The 15,568-nt window shown below is 36.0% G+C and overlaps 1 protein-coding gene across 5 annotated transcripts in view; it reads right to left on the bottom strand.

Annotated features, from left to right (window-relative positions):
• Nucleotides 1-736: 736 nt before the first annotated feature.
• PCLO (piccolo presynaptic cytomatrix protein) overlaps nt 737-15,568 on the bottom strand; it is a 326,044-nt gene continuing 311,212 nt past the window's right edge. For all 5 annotated transcript variants that reach the window (XM_064702961.1, XM_064702964.1, XM_064702962.1 and 2 more), the window contains 3 exons: nt 11,056-11,190; nt 10,288-10,433; nt 737-5,808 (listed from right to left, as the gene is read on the bottom strand). In XM_064702961.1, coding sequence (XP_064559031.1) covers nt 5,668-5,808; nt 10,288-10,433; nt 11,056-11,190 — 422 coding nt within the window. In that variant the 3' untranslated portion in view covers nt 737-5,667. The remainder of the gene's footprint in view (nt 5,809-10,287; nt 10,434-11,055; nt 11,191-15,568) is intronic.

Consider the following 15,568-nt stretch of genomic DNA (forward strand, 5'->3'; position numbering starts at 1 on the left):
TGTTCTGGTGCCAGAATAAAACAATTTATTTCACTCGGGGGGCATGTTTGGAGGTTTTTAAATTATTTCTATCAAATAGGGACACTGTGCAAATATAATGAATATAGATCTAGACATGGCTCAAAAATACAGTCTCAGTGGAAAAGCACCGCAAATGTTACACTAGTCAGGTAAAATTCAGTACTACAAAAAATGATTTCTTAAAGAAAATTATTTCTTTTTTATTATAGCAAAGTCTAAAATATATTGTTCCTGGAAACATTTCTGGTGGAGGAAAGAGCCAGAGAAAATCCTTCTAGGGTTTATCATATTCTTTCTTGTTATGTCTCCATCAGGGACATACAAGGATACAGAGTATAGCTACATTTTTAATTCATCTTTTCTTCACATTGAGGAGACAAACCCCTGGATATTCCTAAACTGTGCTGCTGTGTGCACATATATTTGTTGCCTATATACAATGCCAGAGGTGAAAGTGTATGAAGATATCAATAAGCTGAACGTGATTCTGGTTCTGACTTGTTTGGAACAAAGCTCTGATGAACCAACCATTCTTTATTTCAAAATGAAGTGTGGGAGATGAGTTATACCCTGGGAGGTTTGCTAATGCTGAAATAGGACAGAAGAGTATAGACAATGTGCACAGCAGCACCATAAAACCACTGTGGTCAACAAATGGGAAATATAAACCAGCAAAATAGGTTTGCATGTTAATGAGGAAAAAGAACCCAAACCACATATTTTAAATATTTATTTGTCAGACTGGGATAACAGCCTTTATAGAGCACAATTTGCATAAGTTCTCAAGATACATCCTGTATACAATCACAAAACCATGGCATGGATTTATACATAAAGTGAAAACTGGGACAGATTTACAAGCATTTTTATACAATCTCATACTGCTTTTGTTTCAGTTTTTACAACTTTTAGAACAAGTCTGTTTTGTTTTCATTTTTTCTGATGGTTCTGGAAGCAAAATGAAAAATAAAAAAAATTCAAAACGAAATGAATATCAACAAACCACCACCTATGCATGCAACATTCACTGTGGAAACATTACATTTGCCCAAGGACTATTCTTCTTTTTTTGTTGTTTTTTTTTGCAGGGTTTTTTTTTTTGGTGTTTTTTGGATTTTTTTAAACATTGTGCCTGCTGTACATGTTGTCTGTAGCATGACAGCACACACTTTAGTCAGCCATTGTTGAGCACCTGAGCACATCACTGAACATCTATAAGATACAATCAAATAAGGACACACTCACATGCTTGGATGTCAAATGGAGTTAATAATTTAAACTCAGTTTGTTTTACAAAAATGTATATTTATTTACAGGGTAACAAATTAAGAAAATGACTCTCATCAAATCATCTCGTTTTAATTATGGATATCTATATATATTATAACTTTTGAGCTCATCAATATATTTGCTTATTAATTTTTTTCAAAAGAATAAAACAGAACATATAGAAAACATTAAAATGTTTCTTATGGTTTAAAGAGAGAGTATCCGGTCACTTATTCTTCCTATTTTCCTTCTAAAGGCAATATGTATTTATAAAGAGCAATTCATCCTACATGCCAGGTGTACAGAAAATTCACAGGGCATGTAGGACTAGTGTTTAAATATAATGTAGGTGGATACTTATGCTAAATTTCCTCTCTGTTTAATTACCTTTATAAGTTACACTCACACAAATTTTCTCTGCTATTCACATAGGTATGTACATATCTAGATATATACTCAAATAATGAATCTGGGACATTCAACATCATAGCAATGAAAATAAACTAGTTAAAAATAGTGTCAGTTATGATTCAAATAATAATTTAAAAAAATACTATTAACATCTTTATGATATCTCCATGAAACTAAATCCTAATTAAATAATCTCTATTGGGCTCACACTAGCTTACAATATAATAGATGTCTTCTTTTTCTTCATCATCATTCTCAAAGTATGAATCAATATCAGCTGGTTACCAGCTACCATATCCCACAATGTAGCCATGCAAACATCCAGCATCCAGAAAAATAACTCAAATATTTCCTAGGCCTTGATTTAAAGCCAGTTCAAGTCAGCAGATTGGTTGTGACTGACTTAAACTGGTTTTTGGTTTTTCCATACAGGATCCATGTAATGTAAAACTGTGGGTAATAATAAAGAAGCAACACTCATTGCCCCTGGATACTATCCCTTTAAAGTGTAATGATAAAGAACTAGCTCAACATTCATCATAGTAACTCTCATGTCGTGTTTTAAACTGGAAAAAAAAATGGCTGTTTGCTGCTCATTTTATGCATACTAATAACAATGATAAAGTTATAAATCCCTGTCATTTGTAAACACACACACTGTGCTTTTGCTCATTTTTCAGCTTGTTTCCACTCTACAAGGCTTGAACTAAGAAGCAGCTTCAATTTCTGTTTTCTCAGAAGATTTATGAATCAAAAGAGTTAAATGCCTCTGCTATTGCCTCCCTGCAATATGTATCTTCAAAGCAATCATAGAAATATGTGAACTCATTAATAATCAATCACTCAGAAATGATAAAAGCTGTTACCACGTCTAAGCACATTTGGCCAGATAAAATAAACAAAAATTAATGAGGAAAAAGAAAAAAATACTGAGATATATACAAAAACAGTAAAAAAATACTGATAGTCCTTGTTTGATTGTTTTTTTTTAAAAACATTGTCATGAGAGTTTTTCCTGACTTCATTCATCAAACAAACAAACAAACAACAAAAAAAGAAACTATGCATTCAAACATGAACCTGTGTTGCATAGAGTGATTTCAGTACAACCTAGAAATTTGGTCGAAAAAAGGAACTTGGCACACTTTGGTGGCATTCTCTGACCTCTGCATGCTGCTGCCTCAGAAAGCCGAGTGTGTGTGCCCAGGTGTGACACACGCCCACCCCAAAGGAGCCCATCCCTGCTGCAGCTGGCCAAGGCAGAGCTCACAAACTCCACTCTTTGTGTTCCATGACAGTTTTGTGTTCCAAAACTGCCATTTCAACATGCAGAAACATTTCTGGGTGTTGTTCAGAGAACCAAAGATGCTTGAATTAAACCAGTGTCCGACAGCTGATTAGCCTCAAAGGCAGCTGTCCCCCTCCAGCCTCACTCAACAAAAGCATTGAATAAAATATTGGGCACATTTGTAGGGGTGTGAGAGCAAAGCACGCCCGGCCACGTTCTCAGTCACAGATGATGGTTACAGGCAGCCACAGACTGCTCCTTCCTCTCAGAAATCTCCATAGCAACTACCAGTGCCACTTGCTGCCTTTGTAGCAAATCTTAGCAAGAGCAAAATCACCAGCAGTTTGCACAAAATTGCACACCTCGTGGCTTGCACTTCACACAGATTTTTTTTTTTTTTTTGCAGATCTTTTTTTTCAAAGTAGGAACACAGTACAGTCATCAGGAATGCAAGATAACCCACCAAGAGAGCAACACTTATGTCAAATGTATCCACACAGGATTTTTTGTTTCAGTCGGGGATTTTTTCTTTGAAGAATTTTCTTATAAAAACAGATACAACATCAAAACATAGAATTTTTACAATAACTCTAGAGGACTGTTCTTAAAATATATGAGAGGTAGGGTATACGTTTACTGGTGAAAGCATAAAATTCAACATTAAAGCACACACCCTACTCCCACTGTAAGTGATGTTGTGTTTTTAAGACAGCTAATAAGATTTTGGTAAGATTGCTCTGCTTGCAAGTTAAGCAGGCTACCAGCAGGTTATGAACAACAGGAGTTTCCTTGGTGTGTGTAACAATATAATTTGTATGTTTCTTCTCATATTCCTGTTCCATGCTGATATTTTAAGTTGATAAACATAAACCAAAAAATCTATGTGGGAAGTGTTACCAGATTAAATAGTGTAGCTTTTTCACAGTCAATCCAGTTGCTCAGTTGCTTAATAACCTAAGCTTTATATTCCCTCTTTTTTTTTTTTTTTAAGCATATAATATTTCCAGAAGAATATTTTCAGCTGGTCTTGCACAACCTGTGGAAATGTACTACATATATCCAGAAAATATAAGACGATGTACATCAAATAATATAATGAAAATTGGAAAGTCTTTTATGGGCCAGAAAAAGAAATGTCTGACATGCAGAAATTTTTTAATTTTCTTTTTAAGTATGCAAAGGTCATGAGATCATATTTCCAGGGAAACTACTTTTTATTGAAGCTGTGAAATATTAAATGACTTCTGAGTAACATGGGAGTTGGTACCATTGATTCTTGGGTTTTAAAAAACTTGCCATACTTTTAGGAATGAGAGAAAAAGCTCTCCTTTCTTCAAACATGCCACAAGGGAAAATACAGCAGCCAGCCTAAGCCATGGCAGGCAGTAGTTTCTTCCCAAGTGAGCGAACCGCTTGGCTTCAGACCCTTGAAAAAGGGACTTGATGCTTGGAAGTGCTGACACAGACTTAAAAGTTGCAAGTTACCTTCTTATTTATTTCTTTCCTCACCAAGAAGCCATGCTGTTGAGTGGATTATGCTCAGACATTCACCTGAGATAGCAAGAGGATATTTTTCATTCTGATGCAGCAGCATCCAGTCAGGAGCTGCCCTGCTGTCCCTTCCCCTTAGATTCCAAATGCGTCACTAGTGTTGATACAGACCCTGCATTGAGAGGGTCACTGTTGGCATGGTGGGGCTGCTGCTCCCAAGTGCCACAAAATAGCCTAAAATTCATTGTCTTTCTACAGTTTCAGAGCAAGATTGGTTGCTGAAAAATGTGAGGACGGGTTGAAATAACTGCATCAGTCCCAGTGCTTAAGTCCCTTCAATCTCAAACTGATTCAGACCTTCTGACTCAAAGGGTGGGGTGAAAAACTGTGTCACTGACATTGAAACAGCATTTTATCTTTCTGATGTAGTGTAGTTTCTAACCTGTCCTTACTCGTTATAACCACATCCCAAATTATAGACCATTTATATAATTTTATTCATCACATTTTAGGAGAGTGGTTTATATCCATTGTTAACACACAGAAACAAATGAAACAATCAGATCTGATTCTCCACAGCCTAGTTTTTGAAGGAAAAAAGAAAGAAGGAAATAAGTAATGTAAAATAACATTACCACTCTTGCAAACACCTTGCAGTTTGTGTCAAGTGGCGTAATCTCACTACAGCAAATTATCAGAGATCCTAAGGTGCAGAGGAGCAAGTTTTACACTTTCAATAAGTGAGATTTTGGAAAGTCAGTCACCCTAGGTGGTTTTGCATAAAATGATTTCCTTCTGGTTGCACAGAAAACCAGACTGCACTTCCCATCACACTCCTCCAGCTGCAGCTGAGCTCTGCGTCAGCGCCTGCCTCCAGCCTCCTTCATTTCCTTCACACTTCCTCTCTTCACAAAGAGTCCAACAACATGGAGCCCTCTTACCAGTCTTCGTTTCAAACAGCCTCACTTTAACTTCTGGGCCCAGATTTTCTTCTCCTTTTGCTGTGTTTTGCAGCAAAAATAAGTGTACTAGCCCTCATTTAAGTGTGCTTTGTAGCCCAGAGACTGCTCTTTTCTACTTTGTAATCTGAAAGACTAGCTAAACACAATGATATCAAACTATATTCTTGAAGTGATTCTGTTTAGAGCAGACTCTGCATGTTTTGTGCCCTAAGCAGACAGCTCTGCTCAGTGTGTTTGTGTGGAGCTGACCAACAGTTTGTGCCAGTTTACTATTCTTTTCCTTAGATCCACTTTGTCAAGCCAGATATAAGCTTCCCCAATCAGTGTCTTTTTCATAAACTTCCCTCCATTGGAGACAAGCAGAATCTGTGAAAATAATAATGATTATCATCATCACCAATGTCCAGAGTAACATAATACTAGCAAAACATGAAAGATTCAGGATATTGAGCTCAAATATGCTATGCACAGAAAATAAACATTGACCATCACTTTTCAGAGTTACCTTTCCCTTCACAGAAAGCACTGTGAAAATTGAATCTTCTCCTGCTTCTATTTCCTTATCATGGGGCATAGCAATTAGAAGATGACAATCTTGAATGTTAATGAGCAATTTGTTCACCTGCTGGTTACCAAAGATGAGCATAAGGTCAAGTTTTAAGTTACAAGATAAAGCTTTGTACAAGTGAATAGCAGCTCCTGTTAAGTCTGTGGAGGTCTGATGCAGACTGGATGTACAAGGCTTTCTGTGAAATGTCATCCAAGTACATATTTTCCAGCCAAAGAGGCTTGTGCCATGCAAACAATACACTTTTCTGAAGGGCTTGTCTCATTCTGCAAATCTGTGAATCTATAGGTTCATTATACATGTTTCTAAGAAAATGCATTTGATAATATGTATAATTCATGGCATGACTTATAGTTACATATTCAGAAAAAAATTTAGCATTTATTAATTCTTAAGTAACTGAATTAACAAGTACAGTGTGGGAGATTTTTTGGTTTTGTTTCTTTCTTTTTTTTTTTTTTAATTTCCTAAGTTTTTCAAAAAGAGAAAGAAATAAGGAAGATTTGTATCTCCATGGCAGAATTAGCAGCAGGTTTGTAATATTCAGTTACTGAGCAGACCTCAACAAGCAACAGGCAAAGGAAGTCACTGATAATGGGAGGAGGCTGTCACTCTCCATGTCAACCAGCAAGAGAGAAAAATGAGCATTTTGTTGCAGGGTTTCAAAGATCTATGCTAGAAGAAAAATGACAGAACACAGGGGTTTTGTACTCTGCTGAAACAACATGGCAGTAGAAATGTAACAGGTCTGTAGAAGAACTAGAATTTCCTGTAATCAAGAACTTCACAATTTTTGAAAAGTTTCCATTCTGATTTGGAAAGCAATGTAAAAAATGCAAACTTTACTTTACAAATAAAGTTTAAAATAAATTTCAAAAGGGAAGCAATTTGCAAATGTTTTTCTGAGAAGGCTTCCTACTTCCTTGTCCAGTTTTGATATCAATTGACAACATGGACAGTTTAGATACCTAATGGCTACTAGCCAAAAGGTTTGAGAAGGGAAAACTCTTAGGCATTGAACTATAGGAAATTCCATTCTTCAGAAAATGTATTCTTGAGGAAAATAGGCAGCCTGTTCCACTGCTGATGTCTTTCTAGGTACCTAGTTTTGGTGTTTGCTGAAGAAGGGACTGCCCAGAAGCTGGAAAGCCAAACCAGAACATCTGTGAAATTTGTTTTTCTGGGTTTTTCTGATTATCCTTGCATAGGACATTATGTATTTCTAATTGCAGTGAGCCAGGAGCCAGAAGCTTAGTGCTTTCCAGAAGGGTCCCAGGTGAGTTGCCAAGGAACAGGGAAATCAGAGAAGCGAGGAAAAAAATGCCAGGGGCTGAGGAGAGTGCCTGTCTGAAAACTGCCAAAATGTTTTCCACAGAATGTTTTCATTCTGAGACAATTAGCAGTTTTGGGACTGAAAAAAATTTATCCAATTTTTCATTGGTTCTGTCCTTATTCCTTCTCCTTACTCCTCCCAGATGGATCCCTAGGATCTTTATTCTCTAGCCTGTCTGTCTCTCATCCTTGTTTCCTTTGCGTTCCAGGACTTAAATTTCAGTCTTGTTATCCTGGATCAGCTAGTCTTAGTTTTTAAGACCCAGGGGTTTTGTTTCTTATTTATTCCCAATACTCTGTACCAGACAATTCAAGCCTTTCTTAATTTTTTTCTTTTTTTCTTTTTCCTCAACAGCCCATGGATTCATTTTTATGGTGAATATTCACAGCTCTTGCTGCTGATTTTTAGACTGCAGTCCCTTGTCTTAATTTCTGCCTCTGGTTGATTCTCATCACTCTTTACATTGTACCTTTCATTATTATCATGTTTGATCTCATCTTACTCCCTCCCTCTGATCTTATTTTCTCCCATCATCTTCCAGTTCCATTTTTGTTCTATAAATTCTGGGTTGTTTAATTCCTCTCTCCCCTAAGTCTCTTTGGACTGTGTCCATCTCTTTGGCCCTAAATGTTCATCACTCAAATTCAGCATTCAAGTAATTCAGCTTCATGCTTTGCCATGGGAACAAATAGACTGTTGAGCTTGAAGAGCACATAAAAACAGATTCATTGAGTCAGATTCAAGCTCTCTCCAAAAAAAAAAATATTTTGCTTGCAGAAGTGAAGAGGGTAGTGTATAAGGTAGAATATAAGGACAAAGCAGTTAAGTAGTTACACTCATTCAAAATACCTACTAAGCTCTGTGGACCATCCTGACTCACAGGCAGTAAGTTTGTATTTAACAGAATTTGATGTCTTTCATCTGTAAATTTCTCCTATAATTTTTTCCAGGTACTTTTTCTCTGAAATTATTTAGTGCTTACAATATATAAAGGTAATACATTTTACAGCTCAAACTCCAATTCTCATGAAGCAGAAATGCTTTTTCTTTGTTTTAAACTTTTTCCTTTATAATTTTACAGGATATTTTTATGGCCTTCATTCTCTTAGTTCTGGTATGCAGCATCAGCACATATCATAAAATCATAAAATTTTAGAATATACTGAGTTTAAAGACATCAATCAGGATGGTTGAGTCAAACTCCTGACCCTCTGCAGGGCACCCCAATAATTGCACCATGTGCCTGAGAGTGTTGTCCAAATATTTCTTGAACTCTGTCAGGCTTGGTGCTCTGACCACTTCCCTGGTAACCTGCTCCAGTGCCCAGCCACCCTCTGAGTGGAAAAATTTCTCCTGGTGTACAACCTAAACCTCCCTGGCTGCTTCAGGCTGTTCCCTTGAGTCCTGCCATGGGTGACAGCAGTGAACAGATCAGTGCCTGCCCTTCTGCTTCCCCTCAGGACCATGTTAAAGAACACAAAGAGATCTCCTCTCATTCCCTCTTGTCTTTATATCACAGAGTTCCAGAGGAAATGTCAAGTCTCAGGATAACTGTTCTTATGGATGTGTCACTCACTATCTCCCTCCTTAAAACCTCATGGATTATTTTTCCATAGGACTCTGTGAATTTTTCTTTACTGGTCTACCCTATATGTGGTTTCCTCTTCAAACCCCCACTGGAAGCAAATTTTTTACAGGAGCTCTTAAACTTTGGCATTTTATCTTTTCCCAGAAAATGTCAATTCTTAAACAGCCTTTTCTTTAGTTTATTGAAACAATAAGATATTAGGACACCTTAACACAGGAAAAACAGTATCTGCTTTTTAGGGGGTCTTGTTTTGTAAGTAACATCCATTTGTAATGTTAATGATATAATCAATAAGCATAATGTTGGCACTTAGATAATCCAGACTAACTTAAATCACCAAAATATAGCTGTCTTATTCAGGTTGGTCTGAGAGATTTAAAGGTTCATTAACTGGATGCTGAAATGCCCAACAATGCCTTCCAGTGACTTTTTGAGACAGAGTTGCATGCAGATACTTCTTGAATTGCTCATCCCCCTCCACTGACTGGTGGAAGTCTGAATGTATGGCTTATACTTGTTATTTCCTAATGTGAAAATAAACGAAGGTAGAGGAACTGAATCCAGCCTGTCTAAAAAAATCCAGATCTGGCCATATGACCAAATCTGTCTAAGCAACTGAAACACAGGAGGGGGACTATTCCTGAACCAGTTCCATGCATGATTTGATGTGTCACAGACTGACGGAAAGTCAAATCCATTACAAATATACCAGAGAATATCTGGCTGGGCACAATCAGTAATTCTCAGCATCTGAGATTATGACTATTGTGTCAAATTCTAGGTATCACAACTTTTAAAGAGGTTGGAGAAATTGAGAGAATGATAAAATGATTAAGCATTTAGGCAAAAGGACATAGCAAAGAAATTTGGTTGACTCAGCCTGGAAAATAGAGAGGAGAGGTAAGATAATAGCCTTCCACTGTAAACCCTATGGTTTTTTATTATAAAGAAGGCAAATCAGTTTTCCTCTGTACTTTGTGAGGATACTTAAGGATAAGTGAGCTTAGATTAAAAATATGACATATTTGATTTTGATATTGCACTAAAATGTCTAAATACATAGAAAACTATTCTTGGAAGGCATGTATAACTCCCTTCTCTGGGGGATTTTAAGAACAAATCAATCCTAAAATTTTCAGGCCTGATCTATAAATACCCTTCCTCAGTGTGGTGTGATGGAGTAATCCATCTTTTAATGTCTCCTCTAGCTTGATATTTTCATTATTATATAACTGTGTTAATTTATTTGTAGTTTTTTCTTTTCAGCAAACAACTGAGGTAGTAGATTGAGCTCAAATGCCCATAGCACAGCACACACAACATCAAAAATTAGGATTTAATAAAATGCAGAATTACCTGAAGAGAATGCCCAGCAGGACTCAAGCTAAATCTAAATGTTTCATTGAACGAAGGCTCTCGGTCATGCCTGCATACCCGGGTTTTCTTCTTGATTACTCTCTTTTGGGTCGAGATATTGACAACATACAGCTTCACATACAGGTCTGGGGAAAAATAGTTCAATGAGTTAAATACAGGAGCTTTTAAATCATCTTTGTTGCTAATGATTTCAGCAGAGGGGAATTTCTGTGAAAAAATTATATTCTACAAAGTCATATTCTGTTCTCACTCACATGGTGTAAAATGTGAATCCCACATCCCATCCCACTAAATCCAAAGGAATTACTTTGAGTTTATAATACTGTCATTGAAGGGAAAAAAACCCTTGATATCTTTGTCTTTGTGTGAAAATATCATTATGAACATGAGATTTTTGTTTTTAAAAAGCTTTTTCACAAAAATACAATGCTCTACTAATTATATCTGTTCTTTTATTACCTAAGGATTTATAATTTTTACTAAAGTTAAAAATGGATTAATTTTTAAAAATAAAAAGTAAATTAAAAAGAAGATTAACTTCTGAGAGTTAATTTCCTTCTAGAAAATGCTTTTACTTTCATTAAAATTGGTCATAGGAGAAAATAAGTAATTCAAAAAGAATCTTGTAGAATATGTCATCCTGGCAAAGAATCAATTTTATTTTCCATTTTAGTGATGATGTTAAATGACAAGATACAACCTACTTAATGTTTTCAAAATATCATGAAGCTGTTTACTTAGTGATACCTGGAAGATGATCTGGAGATTTAAATTTGTATGTGATGTTCCTGCACTGAAGGATTTCTACTATCAATTGCTCTCCATCTGTCTTCATTTCCTTCTTTAACGCAATCTTGATTTCACCCATAACTTGTGTTTTACCTGGAAAAGCAGAAAAGACAGCCCTCATTAAAGTGAGAGGAAACAAAATGTATCTTTTTAACTTTGAGAGCAGTAAAATTTTATGGGTTTTTTTGCTGTTTTGTTTTGGGGTTTTTGTTTGGTTTTTGTTTAGTTTTGGTTTTGGTTTGTTTGTGGTTTTTTCCTTATAATTTTTATAGCTATACTTATAGCTCAGTTTTCAGGCAGGAATGTAAGGAAAATGTAAAGCTTGGATGAACAAATGGTGGGCACACACCATAACTTGTATAACTAGATTATATGCTTCAGAATGTATTTGCCTCAGTGGAGCTTTTTTCCCAAGAATAGAAATTTCTCATTATAAGTCACATAATGGTCACTGCAATTCACCTTTACAGAAACATCTACTACAAGACTCTGAAATTATTTCGTTTAAAAAAGAAAAAAAAGAAGCAAGAAAAGAAGAAAGAGAACTTTCAATAGAGTGTTAAAAGTAAGCTATTCAAAGGCAATGAAGTAAGGCTGGTGAAGTCAGCATTTTATTTCACCTTCCTATATACATGGAGCAATATCATTCACACAGTTTCAAGGGAAGGACTTAGAATGACCTTTAAAATTAAAGGTAATTTCTCTGCTTATGTGGGTAGAAATACAGGGCCATTACTTCTACATTTTATGAATTCCTCTCTAAATCATTTCAGAGATGGAGAGAAGGCACAGAAGGAAATGTAGACAAAGCTCTTTTGCCTTTCCTCTGCCTGTCCTCCCACAAGGCTTTAGAGAAGCCAGGCAGAGAGGAGCAGGGCTGTATCTCCTAAATGTGTAGGGCGTGGGAGCAGAGCATCCCCAGCTCAATCCTCTCCATACTAACATCATCTCAGAGTGGGGGTTGTGCTTCTAAATCTATTGTCCTGCTACTGAAAATATTATTTCACCTTTCTCTTCACTTTAGACATTAGTTCGAAAGAAATCAAACCATAAAGCAGCTGGGATTCTTTGTTACATAGCTTCTGGTGCCAGCAGGATTTAACACTTTACTGGACATCCCAGAAGCCTTGCCAAGATGTTGTAAGGTGCAAAGCAACTCTGCAGAATATAAACAATTGTACATGTGAAGAAGGTTCTCAATTAAAGAGTGTTAAGTTGCCAAGTGGCATGCAAAGATAACTTCTTGTATCACAAATGTATAATTAAATTTGAATAACACCCTCTAAAATGATAGCTTCTGTTTCACAGATGTAAATTCTATTTTTTTTTTCTACTTAAAATAGTTTGAGGGATCATGAGTAAAAGTGTAATAAGAAATAATCACAGCTGTCCCCCAACTCCCCTCACAAACTGAAGGTAGAATTTAATTTAGTTACAGTCCCTAATATATTTGTAATTCAGCTTCAGCTGAGCCAGACTTCTATTATTTCTACGGTGGGAGAGGACCCTTTATGAAGCAAGTGATTTTTTTCACAATATTTAATAATCACAAAACCATTCCTATAGGTTTGAATATGCAATAATAGCATCTTTTCCTGCTACATGGTTATGCAAAGATAATGAAATCTTCATTTTGTGATGCCAACAGAAAAGATCATTTATAGCTGGGGTCAAAGAAGGAATGGCCAACAATGTCCCTTTTATTGTTCATTATATCCCTGTTGTTTTAATGCCCTTTCCCTGAAAAGAGTTGAGTTTCCACTGAGCCCATCTTGGTTAAATTATGGATTTTGAATGACTTGAAAGATATAAAAGACAAAATTATAATGCCTTCTTTTCTCTGCAGATAAAATTCTCAAACCACTGATGAAGACATGACACACCTGAAAGGTGTGTAAATCTGAATTTGTGATCAGTATTGGTTCCTGCACTGACTCCCAGAAACATGAGAAAAAGTCCAGCGTGGAAAGTTGTAGGACAAGCCTAATATTAGTTTCAGGCAATTTTTAGTGAATCACAGGCTTTTCTGGAAAATGTACTTGGCTTATTTTCTTGATTCCCTCTATGTCCTTTAAGCTCTGTTTGCATTAGTTGTTAGGACCTCATCTTGATTGCCTCAGTGCCTCCTTTCTCATTTAGGTGTGCATTAAGCTCAAGATGAGATGAGGTGGTTTGGATGCCACTTGTGATGTTGTGAGCCAGAAAAAAAGGATACATTCTTCCAGCAAGTTATATTTAAATAATCCAACACTATTTCTCAGCATCTGGGAATTTTCCATGGACTATTCTATATTGCCAGATATTCTTTAAGACAAGCAATCCTGTTTCACCATTTAAACATCATTGTGGGGAAAACAATGATCTACAGCTGCAAACACATGAAGCATAATAGCTTTATTGTGCTTCCATACTAATTTTCATTTCTCCCACAGCATGAGCGAAGGAGCCTGAACACCAGGCTTATGAAACATTGCACTAAAACAAACAAACTTTAGAACCCACCAGAGTTTTGTAGACTCGGAAGGGATTCCTATTCCTTCTATTGCTTAGCTTTTTCCCCTTTCTCATATATAAATTCCATACATCTTTCTTTTGATGGGTATGCAAAAATAGAGAATATGTGCCTTGTTTTGTGGAGTTGAATATTTAAATGAAAATGAGAGATGAGGGGAATTGTTAATAGTGAACCATCTTAGAGCTGGTGAGATTTCATGGTGGGCTGAGCTGGACGTGAATGTGTCATTAATGTCATGTTTGGTGTGACAGAAATAAACTTCCTCAGACTGTCATGGGATTGGATAACCTCAAGGGTTGCATTAGTGGGAATAAAACAAAATATACAGCACCCAATCACAATGTTTTGCCTTCTTATATAAGTTTAGAAAACATAAATCATAAGTGATATGAGAATGGAACTGATTGCGGGTATTTTGATATATTGGATGATGATAAATGCTACAATTCAACCCTGAAAAAGAAATAGTGCATATCATTTTAGGGAAGTACTAATATGGCTTCCCAAAGAAGTGAAAAACAATTTTTAACTCGAGTAGTAACATTTCCATCAATCAAAATTATTTTCAGATGAAAGAGGTGCAAACCAGGATTATCACAGTGGCAAGGAACCATATAGTAAAGCACTAAAAAATTACTGTCTAATTTTGCTTAGGAAACAAGGAGGGAAAAAGAGTTGTTCTAGAACAATATGCTAGAGTAAAAATTGAAAAGGATAAGAGATATTTAAGCTGAATTAGTGTGATATTTTACCTGTTTCATATGAATCAAACACACACTGATATACCACAAGAGGACCACATTCATGAACAGCATCATTGTGTTCACCTTTGCAACATGCCAACTGCAGTCAACCAATTCTTAAATATATCTATATCTATACAAAGGATCAAAAACATTCATGCTTATTTTTTAATGACTGCTTACCTCTTTTTAGGGAACTATATTTATTAATAATTTATTACCAATTAAAAGGAGGTTGTTATTAACCAAATTGCTGCAAGGTATTTTAGAAGTCAAGGAGTTTAAATTTGCTGTAGTGATGGCAACACCAAAGCTGTTGTTCTAGTAAAACTGTCACACTCTGCATTGTGAAAGGTTAATTAGTTTTGCTATTAGTTTTAATTGACTGCTGTTGTAAATCACAGGATGTGTCATCTGCACTGTTGTTGTCAATTCCAGAGATTGATAAGTATGGATTGTGCTCCCATTCCTTTCTAATCAAATGCCTGCTGTCAAACAGAATTACCCAAGACAGAAGTAGCTGCCTCCCATCATTCTGTGTTATCAAGGCCAATTCAGCAATGCATTAAATGAGCAAGTAAATCTTGCTGCAGAATGGCAGGAATTTTATTCATTTCAATTGTCCAAATGTAAAGTTCTGAGGTAATTTGCACTTTTATCTTAAAAGAAGTTGAATGGCTTCCTGATGTTGACTACGTATTTTCACATAGATGGATAATGTATGAGTAGGTTAAACTTGGAAATTTAAATATGAGATGCCTAAATGCTGCTGCTTGATAAACATCATACTTGAGTAATTTCCTGAGTGGATGCCAGATGGCCAGAAAACAGAATCAGGAAAATACATAAACTGACATTTTGTTTCATAATTGTGTATAAATTGGTATGGGCTCTCCTGTTCCAGAAGAGTGATACAGCAGGGAAATTAAATGAAATACAAGGGAAAAAAATTTAGCAAATATTTCCCAGCATTCATCTTTTCAAATGAGGTTTATAGATGAAATTATTGTTTACAAAATAGATAGGAAATGCTCTTCTGGTGCTTCAGGAATCAGACACTTTAGGGTGAAAGATTTTAAATCAGAGGAAGATCTTTCTAAACAGCTCTCAGTGATATTGGCCTACTGAAGAGATGCATAATCTCCTTAGGTCTTTATCTGTTTTGATACACTGAGGAATTAAATTAATGTACATCTGAGGCCTCTCTACAGTG

Source organism: Zonotrichia leucophrys, chromosome 1A (genome assembly GCF_028769735.1).
Source record: "Zonotrichia leucophrys gambelii isolate GWCS_2022_RI chromosome 1A, RI_Zleu_2.0, whole genome shotgun sequence".
NCBI lineage: Eukaryota > Metazoa > Chordata > Aves > Passeriformes > Passerellidae > Zonotrichia > Zonotrichia leucophrys.